This window comes from Heterodontus francisci, chromosome 13 (assembly GCF_036365525.1).
Source record: "Heterodontus francisci isolate sHetFra1 chromosome 13, sHetFra1.hap1, whole genome shotgun sequence".
Lineage (NCBI taxonomy): Eukaryota > Metazoa > Chordata > Chondrichthyes > Heterodontiformes > Heterodontidae > Heterodontus > Heterodontus francisci.
The window spans coordinates 83,691,709-83,711,480 of NC_090383.1; the positions used below are offsets into that span (position 1 = coordinate 83,691,709).

At 43.2% G+C, this 19,772-nt stretch overlaps 1 protein-coding gene across 1 annotated transcript in view; it reads left to right on the forward strand.

The window, feature by feature from the left end:
• The window catches only part of iars2 (isoleucyl-tRNA synthetase 2, mitochondrial), a 103,155-nt gene that overhangs the window by 73,133 nt on the left and 10,250 nt on the right, over positions 1–19,772 (forward strand). The window contains exons 15-18 of the mRNA XM_068045073.1: positions 1,485–1,587; positions 6,355–6,457; positions 16,110–16,235; positions 18,312–18,443. Coding sequence (XP_067901174.1) covers positions 1,485–1,587; positions 6,355–6,457; positions 16,110–16,235; positions 18,312–18,443 — 464 coding nt within the window. The remainder of the gene's footprint in view (positions 1–1,484; positions 1,588–6,354; positions 6,458–16,109; positions 16,236–18,311; positions 18,444–19,772) is intronic.

Genomic DNA, 19,772 nt, shown 5'->3' on the forward strand with positions numbered 1-19,772 from the left:
TGTACTCCCTTAAGCTTATTGAGACATTCTCAGACAGGATCCCCCTTTGTGCAGTCTTGCCAGAAAACCCCTAGAGGTTTTATCTGAACAATGGGAGCACATCACTTCAGGCATTTAAAACAAAAAACATTCATGCCCCTCCGTAACACCATCACCAGTTGATAAATCATCTTCACCAAACCCAGTGATCGACAGCCGGGCCCCCCCCCCCCCACAACCCATCTGTGTACTTTCTGCACGCTCTGATTTTTTAAAAAGCCGCCTTTGTTACTTCATTGTCCAATATGGAATCATGGCAGTATTGTGCCTGTTTAGCAGTGATACTGTGTATACTTTAAATGACAATTCAAAATGTTGGAAATTAAAAATTTTCAGGCACTATTTTACTGGGATGGAATGAATAGTTGGAGAGAGAATCAATGCCAGGCAGCTCTTGCACGCCGCCTAGCAGCCAAATAGAGTGCTGGTGATTGAGGCCTGGGAACAGATGACTTGCCCTTTATCTTGGTCAATATTGTCATAAAGCAAAAGTAGACCTCTGAAGGAAAGGGATAGAATTTACACTTTGAAGACTAAACTCAGTTGGTAGGGGGTAAAACTTTCCCCCCTCAGGTAGTGTTCAGCCTGCTCTGTTTTCTACATATTAACAATCCTGTTCTATTTGCTGAGCTTCAGACCCCCTATCCTTTGCATCAAAAAGACTGAAGACTTTTACCTCCAGTGGCATTATCCACCACCACCCCAAGCTCAACCAATCTAATGAAACCCTTATTTATGCCTTTGTTCTTTGCAGACGTGATTATTGAAATGCTCTCCTGCTCGCCTCCCACCCTCCATCCTCCATAAACTTCAGCTCATCCAAACATTGATGCCTGTATCCTATCCCATGCCATGTTCCAGTCCCCAAATGCTTCAAATTTAAAATTTTCATTCTTGTGTTTAAATTACTTGATGACTTTGCCCCTCACTATCTCTATAACCTTCTCCAACACAGCAATCCTCTAAGAAGTCAGCATTTATCCAACTATGGCATCTTGTGCATCTCCTGCTTCCTTCACTTCATCATTGGCTGCTATGCCTTCAGCCATCTAGGTCCTATATTCTCAAATTCACTCCACCTCTTCATCTCCTTTTCTTTTTATAAAACCCTTCTTAAAACTCACCAAGCACTAGTCACCGCTCGTAATAGCTACTCCTTCAGCTTGGGTTTTTTTTTGTTTGATTACACATCTGTGAAGTGTCTTGGGATGTTTCTGTATGCTATATAAATGCAAGTTCGCATTGGGGGAGGTAGGCAAGAAACTGAGAAATAAATCCTGAAAAAGTAATGATGTGATTACATGTGAGGAAAAAAAAACCTGACCATTTTGAGTTTGTATAATCACACAATAAAATTTCTGAATTAGGTGAATTTTTCAGAAATATAAATAAAAAGGTTTATGTGAATCTTTTGCTTAACTAATTCTCTTTCTTTCTTGATGTAGGTAACGTTGCAGATGTGTACCTGGAGGGAAAGGATCAGTTGGGTGGTTGGTTTCAATCCTCTCTGCTCACCAGTGTAGCAGTTGAGAAACAGATTCCTTATAGGTCAGTATTTATTAACCTATTTATTAAATTAGGTTAATAATTTTAAACATTATTAAATGTACAACTTGAAATGACCTTTCCTTCTCAGAACATTGCATGGTTGACAGAGGACACATTAAATTTTCAAATCCTTTTGGTAAATTTGATTCTGCTATGCCAAACCTATGTAAGTGCTCACCTTGAGTTATAGAAATAAGACACTCTGCTTCCCTTTGTACTGGTCTATATACATCCAAATCATTCAGCTTGGGATATAATAATTGCTGTTCAAGCTGCTGTCTATTGGTCAACTGGAGGCGTTTGAATAGATTAGATATGTGTACTTATTTTGAAAATGGTTTTCCTTAACCCAACTGCAGTGGTGTTTACCACTGCTTAATGCTTCATCTCTGTGCTACTTTCCATGCAGGGAATTATCCCAAAGTGGATAGTTAAGTTTGAGAAGTTGAGGCTGAAATTCAAAATGGCATCACCAGCATTGTTGCCAGAGATAACAAACTGCAATCCCCCCAGTTTTTCTTTCCGTCTCGTGCACCCTCCCCTTCCATTGTCATTTGTCTTTCCTGTTGTCCTCTCCACTTTCAGGCTATCTATCTGCTGCAGTTGCAAAAGCAAGATGGGCAGCCTGCTCGTGACAACTCTTATTATTCCTAGCTGGCTAAATAGAGGTTTATAACAAGTTTAGTGGAGGCTGCCCACCTGTGTGCCCATCTTTTTTGTTTTCGGTCCTCCTGAGTCACATTTATAGCCTCCCTGTGTGTGATTGTTTCATATTTGGCTAAACTCTGGGTACTTTTGTGCAGGGCATGTGTATCCACATGGAGCTAGATTGGGAGCATCCAGATTTGTCTCACATGGGACATTTACAGCTTGACTAGCTTCAAATCCAAGTTCAAGAGATGCTGAAATTCACTGTGGAGCCCAGTGCCCATCCCTTACCTACAGCTTGATTAAATATTGCTCTGTTTTGTATATGCCAAGTGAATTGCAATGGTCTTTCCATACTGTACAGGAAATAGATAAAGGAATAGTTTGAATTATAGAATGGTTACAGCACAGAAGGAGGCCTTTTCGGCCTGTCCTGTCTGTACCGGTTCTTTGCAAGAGCAGTTCAGCTAGTCCCCCTCCCCTAACTTTTCCCTGTAGCCCTGAAAATGTTTCCTCTTCAGGTATTTCTCCAATTTCCTTTTGAAAGCCATGATTGAAACTGCTTCCACCACCCTCTCAGGCAGTGCATTCCAGATCCTAACCACTCGTGTAAAAAAAAAAAAAATTTCCTCAAGTTGCTTCTGGTTCTTTTGCCAACCATCTTAAATCTGTGTCCTCTGGTTATCAACCTTTCCACCAATGAGAAGTTTTTCCCTGTCTACTCTGTCCAGACCCCTCATAATGTTGAACACATCAATCAAATCTGCTCCCAACCTTCTCTTGAAGGAGAACAGCCGCAGCTTCTCCAATCTAACCACGTAACTGAAGTCTTTCATCCCTGGAACCATTCCTGTAAATCGTTTCTGCACCTTCTCTAATGCCTTCACATCCTTCCAAATGTGTGGTGCTCAGAATTGGACACAGTACTCCAGTTGAGGCTGAACCAGTGTTTTATAAAAGTTCACTGTAACCTTGTATTCTATGCCTCCATTTATAAAACTCACGATCCCATATGCCTTATTAACCACTTCCTCAACCTGCCCTGCCACTGTCAGTGTTCTTGTGCGCATATATCCCCAGGTCCCTCTGCTCCCACACCCCTTTTAGAACTGTATTCTTTAGTTTATATTGCCTATCCTCATTCTTCCTCCCACTTCACACTTCTCTGCATTAAATTTCATGTGCCATGTGTCTGCCCGTTCCACCAGCCTGTCTATGTCCTCTTGAAGTCGATTGTTATCCTCTTCACCGGTCACAATACTTCCAATTTTTGTGTCATCTGCAAATTTTGAAATTGCCATGACCAAGTCTAGGTCATTAATATAGATCAAGAAAAGCAGGGGTCCTAATACTGATTCGTGGGGAACCCCACTATATTCCTTCCTCCAATCTGAAAAACAACCATTCACTGCTCTATTTCTTGTCACTTGGCCAATGTTGTATCTATGCAGACACTGTCCCTTTTATTCCATGGGCTTTAACTTTGCTGACAAGACTGTTATGTGGCACTTTATCCAAGTGCCTTTTTGAAGTCTGTGTATACCACATCAACCACATTACCCTCATTAACTCTTGCTGATACCTCATCAAAAAACTCAATCAAGTTAAATGCACTTTGCCCAGAACAATCCATGATGGCTTTCCTTAATTAATCCACATTTATCCAAATGACTGCTAATTTTGTCCCCGATTTATTGTTTCTAAAAGCTTCCCCACAGCTGAGGTTAAATTAACTGGCTGTAGTTGCTGAGCTTATCCTTATGCCCTTTCTTGAGCAAGGGTGTAACATTTGTAAATCTCCAGTCCTCTGGCTTCACTCCTTCCCTCAGTATCCTCAGATACATCTGATCTGGTCCTGGTGACTTAACAACTTTTAAGCACCACCAGCCTTTCTAATACCTCCTCTTGATCAATTTTTAGCCCATCCAGGGTCTCATCTACCTCCACTTTCAGCATGACTTCATCTTTCTTGCTAAAGACAGATGCAAAGTACTTATTGAGTACCTCAGCCATGCTCTCTGCCTCCATGTGTAAATCTCCTTTTTCGTCTCCAATTGGCCCCACTCCTCCTCTTATCACCTGTTTACTACATATATAGAACCATAGAAAGATTACAGCACAGAAGGAGGCCATTCAGCCCGTTGTGTCCATGCCAGCTTATATATGCCTACAGAAAACTTGTGTATTCCCTTTGTTAGCTGCTAGTCTCTTCTCATACTCTCTGTTTGCTTCTCTCATTTCTCTTTTTGCTTCCTTTCTGAACTTTTTATATTCAGCCTGGTTGTCACTTGTATTATTAACTTGACATCTGTCATATACACCCTTTTACTGCTTCATTTTACCTCTTTCTCTTTTGTTATCCAGGGAGCTCTGGCTTTACCTGTCCTACCTTTTCCCCCTCGTGGGAATGCACCTTAGCTGTATCCGAACCATCTCCTCTTTAAAAGCAACCAATTGCTCCATTACAGTTTTGTCTGCCAATCTTTGATTACAGTTCACTTAGGCCAGATCCGTTCTCACCCTATTGAAATTGGCCCTCGTCTAACTAATTATTTTTACTCTGGATTGCTCCTTGTCCTTTTCCATGGCTAGCCTAAACCTTATGGTACTGTGATCGTTGTCTCCTAAATGTTCCCTATTGACACGTCACCACTTGACTCACCTCACTCCCTAGAACCAGATTTAGCAATGCCTCCTTCCTCATTGGATATTGATGGTAAAGGTTGTCTTGCAGACACTTCAGAAACTCTTCTCCCTTTCTGCCCTTCATGCTATTACTATTCTAGTCTAAAGTAGGATAATTAAAGTCCCTAATTATCACTACTGTGTACATATTTTGCATCTCAGTAATTTCCTTGAAAATTTGTTCTTCTATCCCATTCCCCTACCACCGCTGTGCTTGCTGACCTACATTTATCCTGGTCAAGCAACACCTTGATTTTAAAATCCTCACCCTTGTTTTCAGAACCCTCTATGGCCTCACTCCTCCCCATCTCTGTAATCTCCACCAGCCCCACAACCCTGCGAGATATCTGTGCTTCCCTAATTCTGGCCTCTTGTGCATCTCTGATTTTAATTGTTCCACCATTGATGGTCACACCTTCAGTTGCCTGGGCCCCAAGCTCTGGAATACCCTCATATACCTGTTCATCTTGCTTTCCCCTCTTAAGATGCTCCTTAAAAGCTACCTTTATGACTAAGTTTTTGGTCATCTGACCTAATATCTCCTTTTGCGGCTCAGTGTCACACTTTGTTTTATAATGCTCCTGTAAAATGCCTTTGGACGTTTTATTATGTTAAAGGCATTATATAAATACAAGTTTTTGTTTTATCTTCCCCTAGTTGGCAGCCTATAGAATACACCTAGTAGTGTAATGATACCTCGATGGTTTCTTAGCTCTAACCAAATAGATTCAGTCCTTGACCTTGTTAGGACATCCTCTCTCTCCAGCACTATTAAATATTCTCCTTAATCAGTGCCGCCAGTCCTTCTTTCTTTCTTTCCCTATCTTTCCTGAAAAGCTTGTATTCCAGAAATATTTAGTACCCAGTCCTATCCTTTTTTGAGCCAGGCCTGTCTTACCACCACATCATCATATTCCTAATTGGCTATCTGCAGCTGCAGCTCACCAACCTTATTTACCACACTCCGTGCGTTCACATACATAAGCAGTAAACATAATTTAGACCTTATTGCATTCCATCTTACTCTGACCCCATTTAATGCTTTACTATTTCTTACTCTAGTGCTGTCTTTCTCTCCCAATTCTTTGTGCACCTTGTTTTTCCTCTCTAATACCTCCTGGCTCCCAATCCCCTGCCAAGTTAGTTTAAACCCTCCCCAACAGCAGTAGCAAAGCATTGAGAAGTGAAATGAAAATTATTTTGTGATTTAACAAAAAACTGTTTAAATTATTTCTTTTAATGGTATTTCTGAGAGTTTAAATGTCCATGGTTAAGTAGTTTTGAAGATAACAGTTTCATAATGTAAATTTTCAGTTTGGATTATCTGCATAGGAAATACTGTCTTTACACCATATAAGATTATACAGGACTGAAAAACCTACATTGGTGGAAGACATATTTTTGTTTAGTAAATTTGAAATATTTTATTGACAGAAAATTGGTAGTCCATGGATTTACTCTCAATGAAACTGGCGAGAAAATGTCCAAATCTGTGGGAAATGTGGTGGATCCGGATGTTGTTATTAATGGAGGGCTGGTAAGTCATTATTTTGTTTCCCCTCCCATTTCCAAAAAAGTACTATTTTAAGGTCTCTTTCAGAAGATAAATAGCAAGGGAAAGAGGTCACTGGTGGGAGCAGTTTATAGACCCCCTAACAATAGCTACAATGTAGGACAGAGTATAAATCAACAAGAAATGGGGGCTTGCAATAATCGTGGACGATTTTAATCTTCATATAGATTGGACAAATAAAACTGGCAAAGATAGCTTGGAGGATAAGTTCATGGAGTAGTGTATTCAGGACAGTTTCTTAGAACAATACATTTTGGAACCAACCAGGGAGCATGCTATTTTGGACCTGGTAATATGTAATGAGACAGGATTAATTAATGACCTCATCGTAAAGGATCCTCTCGGCAAGAATGATCATAACATGGTAGAATTTCATATTCAGTTTTGAGGGTGAGAAATTTGGACAATTACGAGAGTATGAAGACAGAGTTGGCTAAAGTGGTTTGGGAAAATAAGTTAAAAGGTAAGATGATAGAGAAGTAGTGGCAGACATTTAAGGAGATAGTTCATAATTCTCAACAAAGATATATTCCATTAAGAAAGAAATACTCCATGAGAAGGATCCACCATCTGTGGCTAACTAAGGAAGTTAAGAATGGTATCAAATCGAAAGAAAAGGTGTGCAATGCGGTGCAGATAGTGGAGGCCAGAGGATTGGGAACATTTTGGAAACCAGCAAAGGATGGCTAAGAAAACAATAAAGAGGGATAAATTAGAGTAGGAGTGTAAACTAGCAAGAAATATAAAAACAGTCAAAGTTTCTACAAATATATAAAAGGGAAAAGAGTAGCTAAAGTAAATGTTGGTCCCTTAGACTGGGGAATTAATCATGGGAAACAAGGAAATGGCAGAGACTTTGAACGAGTATTTTGTATGTCTTCACAGTAGGATACACAAAAAGCATCCCAAGAATAGCAAAGTCATGAGGCAAAAGGGATGGAGGAACTTAAAACAATCACTATTAGAGAAAAAGTACTCTGAAAACTAAGGGGACTTAAGGCTGGCAAGTCCCATGGACCTGATGGTCTGCATCCTAAGGTCTTAAAAGAAGAGGCTGCAGAGATAGTGGATGCATTTGTTGTAATCTTCCAAAATTCCCTAGATTCTGGAAAGGTCCCAGCAGATTAGAAAACTACAAATGTAACACCTCTCCAAGAAAGGAGGCGGACAGAAAGTAGGAAACTGTAGGCCAGTTAACATCTGTCATTGGGAAACTGTTAGAATCCATTATGAAGGAAGTAGTGGCAGGACAATTGGAAAATCATAATGCAATAAGATAGTGTCAACATGGTTTTATGAAAGGGAAATCGTGTTTGACACAAATTTATTGAAGTTCTTTTAGGATGTAACATGTAGGGTGGATGTAGGGGAACTGGTAGATGTAGTGTTTTTGGATAAGGTGCCACATAAAAGGTTACTATAGACGGTGAGAATTCATGGTGTTGGTGGTAATATACTTGCATGGAGAGGATTGACTAACAGGAAACGGTGTCGGGATAGATGGGGCATTTTCAGGTTGCAAACTGTAACTAGTGGAATGCCACAGGGATCAGTGCTAGAGCCTCATCTATTCACAATCTATATTATTGACTTGGATGAAGGGACCAAGTGTATTATAGCTAAATTTGCGGACGATACAAAGGTAGAAAAGCAAGTTGTGAGGAGCACACAGTGTCTCCAAAGAGTTATAGATAGGTTAAGTGAATGGACAAAAATTTGGCAGTTGGAGTATAAAGGAGGGAAAATGTGAGGTTGTCCACTTTGGTGGGAAGAATAGAAAAGCAAATTATTCAAATGGAGATTGCAGAATGCTGCGGTACGGAGGGATCTGGGTGACCTTGTAGATGAATCACAAAAGGTTAGCATGCAAGTTACAGCAAGTAATTAGGAAGGCAAGTGGAATGTTGGCGTTTATTGTAAGGTGGGTGGAGTATAAAAGTAGGGGAGTTTTGCTACAGCTGTACAGGGTATTCATGAGACTGTACCTAGGGTACTATGGTCTCCTTACTTAAGGAGCGATATACTTACATTGGAAGCAGTTCAGAGAAGGTTCACCAGGCTGATTCCTGGGATGAAGGGGTTGTCTTATGAGGAAAGGTTGAGCAGGTTGGGCCTATATTCATTGGAGTTTAGAAGAATGAGAGGTGATCGTATTGAAACATCGAAGATTCTGAGGGGGCTTGACAGGGTAGATGCTGACGGGATGTTTCCCCTTGTGGAGAAATCTAGAACTAGGGAGCACAGTTTCAAAAGAAGGGGTCTCCCATTTAAGACAGATGAGAAATTTCTTCTCTGAGGGTTGTTAATCTTTGGAATTCTTTTCCCAGAGGCTGTGTCATTTAATATATTCAAGGCTGAGTTAGACAGATTTTTATCTATATGGGAGTCCAGGGTTATGGGGGGCCGACAGGAAAGTGGAGTTAAGGCCACAATCAGATCAGCCGTAACCTTATTGAATGGGGAGCAGGCTCGAGGGGCTGAATGGCCTACTCCTGCTCCTATTTCATACCAATTGCATATGCTATAAGATTGTTAGTAAAGGTGGATATAGGGTGTCGTCATCTAAATGTATGAAAGTGGGCTCAGTATAACAAGAGCAGGAGTAGGCCTTTGAGCCTGTTCTGCCATTCATTGAGATCATGACTGATCTGCGACGTAACTCCATATATATGCCCTATATCCCTTAATACCTTGGGTTAACACAAATCGATCAATCTCATTTAAAATTAACAATTGATCTAGCACCAATTCCTGTTTGGGGAAGAGAGTTGCAAACTTGTACCACCCTTTGTGTGTAGAGTGTTTCCTCATTTCACTCCTGAAAGGACTGGCTCTAATTTTTAGACTATGCCCCTTAGTCCTAGGCTGCCCAACTAGCAGAAGTGGTTTCCCTATCTACCCTATCTGTTCCCCTTTAATATCTTGAAAACATTGATCAAATCATCCTTCAAACTTCTAAATTTCAGTGAATACAACTCTAGTTTTGTGTAATGTTGTTTGTAATTTAACCCTTCAAGTCCAGTTATCATTCTGGTAAATCTACGCGTAACTCTCTCCAAAGCCCAAAACTGCCCCCATGTGTGGTCTAACCAAGGTTAGTTGTAACATGATTTCTGCCCCCTTGTATTTCAGTCCTCTAAATATAAAAGCCAGTATTCCATTAATCTTTTTGATTATTTTCTGTATCTGTTCATGACATTTTCATGATCTGTGTACATGGGACCCCTAGTCTCTTTGGACCCTCACTGCTTCAAGGTTTATCCAAAGTGCATGGCCTCACATCCTGCCCATTCACTTCATCTGTTAATATTCCTTTGTAATTCTATACTGTTTACAGTGCTGCCTCTCTTTGTGTCATCAGCAAATTTGTTTATGTGGCTTTCTGCCTCATCATTTAAGTCACTAATAAGTAAGATCTTCTTTGGCCTCCTTATCTCGAGAGACAATGGATAAGCGCCTGGAGGTGGTCAGTGGTTTGTGAAGCAGCGCCTGGAGTTGCTATAAAGGCCAATTCTAGAGTGACAGGCTCTTCCACAGGTGCTGCAGAGAAATTTGTTTCTCGGGGCTGTTACACAGTTGGCTCTCCCCTTGCGCCTCTGTCTTTTTTCCTGCCAACTACTAAGTCTCTTCGACTCGCCACACTTTAGCCCCATCTTTATGGCTGCCCGCCAGCTCTGGCGAACGCTGGCAACTGACTCTTTCATGTCGCGTTTGCAGACGTCTTTAAAGCGGAGACATGGACGGCCGGTGGGTCTGATACCAGTGGTGAGCTCGCTGGTAAGGTAAGTCACTAATAAGATGGTAAGATGGCTCCTGGGCTGTAAGCTCCCTAGGAAGCTCCCTTGCTGTTCAACTCTATCCATGGCCATCTGCTCCCATTCTTAGTGTTTTCTCCCCCAATCTACCCTCTTAATCTGTTTAAACTCCCCTGGCTCTTTAATCAGTTCATTTTAGCCCTAACTACAAGCTAACAGCTAGTTTGTGTTACCTGGGCCCACTGCCCTCCCCCAGCCATACCTGCTGTTTGTTTTCTCAATGAAATTGAACGAAATCCAGACGAAATTGCAAAGTACAGCTGGTGATACTTTGATCTCCGATCCTGCTGTCTACACCGTCCAGAGTGTCCGCGGCCACGTCGTGCGGTAAGTCCATTGAAGAGAAGAAGGAGCAGCGGGACCCTAGGGAAATAACTTTACCACAGAGGAGAAGCCTTGCGTAAAGGTGCCCCGAGCACGCAAAAAGCCACGAACGGCTCCTCGGCCGCAACTTCAAAGCGCCTGCGGGAGATGGCTCTGAGAGCATCTGCAGCGCAATGTCGGCAATACTGGTACCAGCGCCCGAGGATGTCGCTCACCTCCCGAAGGACGCGGATGAGCTTTCCAGGCGTCGATGGTGGGAACTGAGGAAATGGCTTATTACCTGCACCCACTTTTCCCCCCCCCCCTTCCCCTTCCCTCCCTCCCCCCCCCCCCCCCTTCCATCCCCCCTTCCCCGCTCCACTCCCTCAGCTCACCGCCCCCCCGCACCCTCCTCCCCCCTCGCAACCCCTTCCCAGCCCCACCCCCTCGCACCATCTTCCCCTGCAACCCCCCCTACCCCCTTACAGCCCCCTTCCCAGCTCCCCCTCGCACCCCCTTCCCTCCACCCCTCTCCCTTGCACCCCCTCCTCCCACCGGCATCCTCCTGCACCTGTGTAGGGGCCCTAACAACCCCACTGCCTTGTGGGCGTCTCGGGAGAGACTAAGGCGAAGGGAGTAAACCCTAACAGAAAATCCGGAGCAGAACCCCGTAGGCGGTCATATGTCACCCTTGGCAAGTTTCCGGCAGTTCCTGCAGCCATACCGGTGCCAAACGTCGTGCTCTGCACTCCTTTGGACCCCACCAGAAAGGCCGAAAGGGATGTTTTGACGCTTGGGCAACTCTCAACCTCCATCCATTCGCCCAGGCATGCGCCATGGAGAGGTCATTCCATAGTCGCCTCACAGCGACTGAACCAGAAGGCAGCAGTTATGGGTTATAAGTCCAGCTCAATTGGCGTAGAGACTGGGTGCCACGGGTTGCCTTTGTCGGTGGGAGAGGTCATCGCACCTCACTGGACAGCTACCGCCCGCCTCAAACCGGGCAGCCCCCGGTCAATAAGGTTCTGTCCCGCCACAGTCCACCTGCTTCAATGGGTGCTTGGAGCTCAGGGTCATTGCCCGAAAAGTGGACTGCAACACCGCACCAAACAACATGAAAAAAGGAAAGAAGGTACCAGCTCTTCGCTTTGCAAGCTGGAACATCAAAACTATGTGTCCCGGCCTGTCGGAAGACCTTACACAAATCAACGATTCTCGGAAGACCGCCATCATTAACAACGAGCTCAGTAGACTCAATGTAGACATTGCAGCACTTCAGGGGACATGCCTCCCCGCGTGTGGATCTCTAGCAGAGCCAGACTACACCACCTTCTGGCAGGGTAGGGATCCTGAAGAACCAAGACAGCATGGAGTGGGCTTCGCCATCAGAAACTCCTTGCTCAGCATGATAGAGCCTCCCTCAAATGGCTCGGAACGCATACTGTCCATCCGACTGCTCACCACCTCTGGTCCAGTACACCTACTCAGCATCTATGCTCCAACATTCTGCTCCCCACCTGAAGCTAAAGACCAGTTCTACGAGGAACTACATAATATCATTAGTAGCATCCCCAACACCGAACACCTGTTCCTGCTGGGGGACTTGAATGCCAGAGTTGGGGCCGACCATGACTCATGGCCCTCCTGCCTTGGGCGCTATGGCGTTGGAAGGATGAATGAGAATGGAGAGAGGCTGCTTGAGTTGTGTACCTATCATAACCTCTGCATCACCAACTCGTTCTTTCACACTAAACCCTGTCACCAGGTTTCATGGAGGCACCCAAGATCGCGTCGTTGGCACCAGCTAGACCTCATCGTCACAAGGCGAGCCGCCTTAAACAGTGTTCAAATCACACGCAGCTTCCACAGTGCGGACTGCGACACCGACCACTCCCTGGTGTGCAGCAAGGTTAGACTCAGACCAAAGAAGTTGCATCATTCCAAGCAGAAGGGCCACCCGCGCATCAACACGAGCAGAATTTCTCGTCCACAGCTGTTACAAAAATTTCTAAATTCACTTGCAACAGCCCTTCAAAACACTCCCACAGGGGATGCTGAGACCAAGTGGGCCCACATCAGAGATGCCATCTATGAGTCAGCTTTGACCACCTACGGCAAACGTGCGAAGAGGAATGCAGACTGGTATCAATGTCATATTGAAGAGCTGGAACCTGTCATAGCCGCTAAGCGCATTGGACTGTTGGAACCACAAGAAAGCCCCCAGCGAGTTAACATCCGTAGCACTTAAAGCAGCCAGAAGCACTGCACAAAGAACAGCCAGGCCCTGCGCAAATGACTACTGGCAACACCTATGCAGTCAAATTCAGCTGGCCTCCGACACCGGAAACATCAGAGGAATGTATGATGGCATTAAGAGAGCTTTTGGGCCATCCATCAAGAAGATCGCCCCCCTCAAATCTAAATTAGGGGACAAAATCACTGACCGACGCAAGCAAATGGACCGCTGGGTTGAGCACTACCTAGAACTGTACTCCAGGGAGAATGTTGTCACTGAGACTGCCCTCAATGCAGCCCAGCCTCTACCAGTCATGGATGAGCTGGACATACAGCCAACAAAATCGAAACTCAGTGATGCCATTGATTCTCTAGTCAGCGGAAAAGCCCCTGGGAAGGACAGCATTACCCCTGAAATAAGAGTGCCAAGCCTGCTATACTCTCAGCACTACAGGAACTGCTTTGCCTGTGCTGGGACGAGGGAGCAGTACTTCAGGACATACGTGATGCCAATATCATCACCCTCTATAAAAACAAAGGTGACCGCGGTGACTGCAACAACTACCGTGGAATCTCCCTGCTCAGCATAGTGGAAAAGTCTTTGCTCGAGTCGCTTTAAACAGGCTCCAGAAGCTGGCCAAGCGCGTCTACCCTGAGGCACAGTGTGACTTTCGTGCAGAGAGATCGACCATTGACATGCTGTTCTCCCTTCGTCAGATACAGGAGAAATGCCACGAACAACAGATGCCCCTCTACATTGCTTTCATTGATCTCACCAAAGCCTTTGACCTCGTCAGCAGATGTCTCTTCAGACTACTAGATAAGATTGGATGCCCACCAAAGCTACTAAGTATCATCACCTCATTCCGTGACAATATGAAAGGCACAATTGAACATAGCGGCACCTCATCAGAGCCCTTTCCTATCCTGAGTGGCGTGAAACAGGGCTGTGTTCTCGCACCCACACTTTTTGGGATTTTCTTCTCTCTGCTGCTCTCACATGCGTTCAAGTCCTCAGAAGAAGGAATTTTCCTCCACACAAGATCAGGGGGCAGGTTGTTCAACCTTGCCCGTCTAAGAGCGAAGTCCAAAGTACGGAAAGTCCTCATCAGAGAACTCCTCTTTGCTGACGATGCTGCTTTAACATCTCACACTGAAGAGTGCCTGCAGAGTCTCATCGACGGTTTGCGGCTGCCTGCAACGAATTTGGCCTAACCATCAGCCTCAAGAAAACGAACATCATGGGACAGGACGTCAGAAATGCTCCATCCATCAATATTGGCGACCACGCTCTGGAAGTGGTTCAAGAGTTCACCTACCTAGGCTCAACTATCACCAGTAACCTGTCTCTAGATGCAGAAATCAACAAGCGCATGGGAAGGGCTTCCACTGCTATGTCCAGACTGGCCAAGAGAGTGTGGGAAAATGGCGCACTGACACCGAACACAAAAGTCCGAGTGTATCAAGCCTGTGTCCTCAGTACCTTGCTCTATGGCAGCGAGGCCTGGACAACGTATGTCAGCCAAGAGCGACATCTCAATTCATTCCATCTTCACTGCCTCCGGAGAATATATGACATCAGGTGGCAGGACCGTATCTCCAACACAGAAGTCCTCGAGGTGGCCAACATCCCCAGCTTATACACACTACTGAATCAGCGGCGCTTGAGATGGCTTGGCCGTGTGAGCCGCATGGAAGATGGCAGGATCCCCAAAGATACATTGTACAGCGAGCTCGCCACTGGTATCAGACCCACCGGTCGTCCATGTCTCCGCTTTAAAGATGTCTGAAAACGCGACATGAAGTCCTGTGACATTGATCACAAGTTGTGGGAGTCAGTTGCCAGCGTTCGCCAGAGCTGGCGGACAGCGATGAAGGCGGGGCTAAAGTGTGGCGAGTCGAAGAGACTTAGCAGTTGGCAGGAAAAAAGACAGAAGCGCAAGGGGAGAGCCAACTGTGTAACAGCCCCGACAAACAAATTTTTATAGCCACTCCAGGCACTGCTCCACACACCACTGACCACCTCCAGGCGCTTACCCATTGTCTCTCGAGATAAGGAGGCCAAAGAAGAAGTAAGGCAAGTAATTAAGGCCCCAACACGGATCCTTGCAGGATACCATTAGTCACATCTCGTCCATTAGAGTACCAGCCCATTATCCTTACTGCCACTCATAGTTTCCTAACCAGGTTAATAATTTGTCTTCAATTCCATGAGCTTCAACTTTAGCTAACACTATCTTATGAGAGACTTTATGAAATGCCTCTCAAAGTCCATGTAAATAATATCCATAGACCATTCTCCTGTACAGTACTATAGTCACTTCAAAAATTCCAATCAGATTCGTCAGGCATGACTTGCCCTTTACCCGTGCCATTTTATTTTTGGGTTTTGCATTATTTCACATCATCTGATGGCTGGTGCTGAGTTCATATTCTGCCAGATCCACTCAGTTCCAGCTGCCTTCACATCCTTGTACAAAAGAGCTGAACGCCGAGGAGAGGTTGAAAGTATCTTTCCTCGACATCAAGGCAGTGACTGAGTATGACACCAAAGGGTTCCAGTGTAATGGAGGTCGGTGAAAGTCACTGGATTAAACCCTCCAGGAATATGGTAAATTGTCAAAGTTCAGTCATGAATGTTATGCTATATTACGTGACTTGACAAATATTAGGATTAATTGTTAAGTGAGGAAGGACAATAACTACTGTATATGTTAAACTTCTTAGGGAAAAGCTGAAATATTGATCAGTCTTTGTATAGACATCTTGAATGCATGCACCACAGAAAATAATAGCAATTTTTTCTCTTGATACAGAGAGGCTGAGATAAAACTGCATTTTCCAAAGTTATTCTGCATATTTTATAGTAATTCTTTAAATATGGATGCTTATTCAAAAGGAATTTGTGTTGCATTGCCCTCTCCCATTTTGGATAATGTTAACAAGTATTCACTCGAATGCTGAAAATGATTTTTCTTGTAGTATTTTGTCTTATAACGTCAAGTAAAGAAGGTTCTTAATCCTTTGACCTCCCTGATAAGTGAATGCAAATTATGAGTTAATGAATGTGCATTTGTCCTCCGTTATATTGTTTGCTTTGTGTGCTACATTACAACAGCCAAAAAATTTATTTTCATGCAACAATAGAATTCATACAAATTGTGTATTGAATATTAGAGATGATCAAATAATTTAAAAATTGCATATATTCTTAATGTTCTAAAATGTCAACTGTATTGAGTGAAATTGCTTATGCTGTATAGGATCCAAACCAAGATCCACCCTATGGAGCAGATGTTCTTCGCTGGTGGGTGGCAGAGTCCAATGTTTTCACAGAGGTGTTAATTGGACAAAATGTACTGCATGCTGCAAGAGATGATGTCTTTAAGGTGAGAACTGAGAAAAATGAACTCAGCTTTATTGTGTTAACACTAAGATTTTTTCCCTGTGAATAGCAAGATGTGCACAACTCCTTGATGACCACAGGTCTGTTCTATTACTAAAAATGTTGTCACTTGAATTTATATAGAAGCCTTTTTATTTAGTTGAAGCACCATGTGGCAGTTTCAACTCGGGCTGAGTGACAGGCCATGTTAACTGGTATTGCACTAGAAGTCTGATGGATTTGCATAGTGGTACTGCATATTGCAGCACTATTGGTAGTGCCATGGAGCATTAGGGTGCAGGTTCAATCTTCATTATGCATAGTTTTCAATCTGGGCTGCATTGTGTGGGTAGACGATGGGCAGGAGGCCAATATACATCCTGCAGGTGGCAGTAAAAATTGGATTAGTGCATTGTCGCCAGGTTGCTGTTGCACATTTCCTAGCAGCCAGAGGTCTGAAAGCTGGCAGCCCATCTATCTTATTGGCCGCAGAGGAACCTGAAAACACCAGAGTGAAACTTGAGGGTGGCATACCTTTCATTAGAGGGTAAATACTAAATATGGTGGCTGGTGGAAGGAGCAAATGTTTAAGGTGGTTGAGGATGGGGTGCCAATCAGTTTGTGAACGCAATATTACTTAACAGACCTCTGCAGGCTAGGAAGAAAGTTGCTTTGTTAAGAAAATGGCATTTATTACATTTTCAAAAGACATGCAAAAACAGGCACATGAAAAGGATTTGGAAAGTAGATTTTCATTTCCACTGGTTAATAAATTAGTAGCAGAAGAGTATAAATGCAGGATTAAAATGATAAGCATCACGTGTTTTTTGAAAAAATTACACAGGATTATTAGATTATGGAATCCTTCACACAAGTGTCTAATAAAGCTGTGTCAATAACAACATTATAGCAAGCAAAAGTGTAGGGTAGTGGGATTAGGTAACTCGGAGAACGATCACCTGTCACAGGCACGGTGGCCCAAAATGGCTTGCTGTCCCTAAATGTCAGTGATTATATAATTTGCTATGAATCAGTAAACCTACCTAATGGTTAAAAGGAGAGAAGAGAGAAAGTAAGTTTCTTGGTGAATTTTAAAAAAACAGATCCATCTTTTTCAAATTGAACTTTATTCCAAACAAGTAGAAATTTACATGTTTCCATCAAATTCATACAAATTATTTCTAAATTTAGATTTGTGGCTGAGGAGGTTAAAAGCGTTATTGCAGAACTTAAAGCAAAAGATTTTTTAAAAACTCTGCATGTTGAAAATTTGAAATAAAAACAGAAAATATTAAGCTGCACCCAAAATGCTAACTTGTCTGTTCTATTAACAGTTCACATACCTACACTGTAGGCTGTATGGGAGTATAGTATTCTCTTGCAGTGCCAAAGAGAGGCACTTCTTGCTATTCCAGTGTAACACAGCGAGATTACTGAACTGCCTCACAATAAAGAGGTATTTGAACAGTGGGACAGTTGTATTATCCATAAGGAACTGGGGTTAACAGTGTGCCAGGGAAGACAGCTCATCTGGATCTGATGTAAAAGTACACTATTCTAACTCACTGTACCAGCTAGTCCCTAGCATTTATATAGCCCCTTTCACATCTTCAGGACATCCCAAAGAACTTCACAGCCATGAATTAGCTTTGAGGTGCAATTACTGTTATGCTTGGCATTGTTTTTGAAAATATAGTTTTGGTTTTAATACAAATGCATTGCAAGTAAAGGCTGATGGAGCATGAAATTGGGTTGATTGAAAAATTTTGAGGAGGAAAATATCTGGCAATTGGATAAATCAGATCTTAGATGTTCCATTTGACCTGTCTTTATAATATTAAAATGGTGCATTAAGCAGAAATTGTTTGAACAGTAAAAAGTTTCATTTATTATGTAAACCAGGAAAATTTTATTATTGCTGGTCATCATTTTAAAGTTTGCAGTGACTTCTTCAGACATACCTTCATTTAGAATAGCCAGAAACCTGCCACTCCTGGATTGCACTGGTGCCCTTAAAGTTTGTTGCCTGGTGACGAGGCCGCTAATTTATATAATTAATTTATCTGTTCTGTTTCTTCAGTTACGGAATACGTTCCGCTTTATGTTGGGGAACCTTTGTAATTTTGACCCTGAAACTGATGCAGTTCCAAGTGAACAAATGCTAATAGTGGATCAGTATATGCTTCATCTCCTTCAAGATTATAGTACCAAGGTAACAACACCAGAAATATCATTCTTACAGCACTAGTTTAAAACGTTGAGTTCCTAAAGCATAACAATATCTACTATGGAATGTTTTAAATAATTTCCCTGTTGCTGTCAGAAAAAAAATGAATATATTAATCTTTTTAAAAGAACAATTATTACACTTAGAATTGTAATTTCATGGTAATGACACCTGAATGAAACCAGTCTGTGGAACATCATGTGTGTGAGAAGAGGTTAAAGCTATTGGTGACATTTTTTTTTATTCATTCATGTGATGTGGGCATCACTGGCAAGGCCAGCATTTATTGCACATTCTTAATTGAGAAGGTGGTGGTGTGCTGCTGCTTTGAACCACTGCAGTCCATGTGGTGAAGAATCTCCTACATTTCTGTTATGGAGGGCGTTTCAGGATTTTGACTCTGCAATGATGAAGAAACTGCAATATGTTTCCAGTCACAGTGGCGAGTGACATGGAGGGGAATTTGAAGGTGGTCATGTTCCCATGTGCCTGCAGCCCTTGTCCTTCTAGGTGGTCAAGATTACGGGTTTGGTAGGTGCTGGCGAAGAATCCAGTCGCAGTGCATCTTGTACATAGTACACAACTGTAGTCACAGTGGCTGGTGGAAGGCGTAAATATTTAAGGTGGTTGAGGATGGGGTGCCGATCAAGGGGATTGCTTTGACCTTGGATGGTATGAGCTTTTTGAATGTTGTTGGAGTTGCACTCACCCAGGTAAGGGAGAGTATTCCATCACACTCCTGACTTGTGCCCTGTTGCAGGTGTAAAGGCTTTGGGGAATCAGGAGGTGAGTCAGTCACCACAGAATACCCAACCTCTGACCTCCTCTTGCAGTCACAGAATTTATGTGGCTGATTCAGCTAAATTTCTGGTCAGTGGTGACCCCCAGGATGTTAATGATGGGGAATTCAACAATAGTAATGCCAGTGAGTGTCAAGCGGAGGTGGTTGGACATAGTCACTGCCCAGCACTTGTGTGGCATTAATGTTACTTGCAGCTTGTCAGCTTCAGCCTGAATGTTGTCAAGGTCTTGCTGTATGTGGCCATGGATTGCTTCGTTATCTGAGAAGTTGCAAATGGAACTGAACATTGTGCAATTATCATTGAATATCGCACTTCTGACCTAATGAAGGGAAGTTCATGGATGAAGCAGCTCAAGTTGGTTGGGCCTGGGGCACTGTCCTGAGGAACTCTTGCAGTGATGTCCTGGGGCTCAGATGATTGGCCTCCAACAATCACAACCATTTCCTTTGTGCTAAGTATGACTCAAGCCAGTAGAGAGTTTTCCCCTGATTCCCATTGACTTCAATTTTAC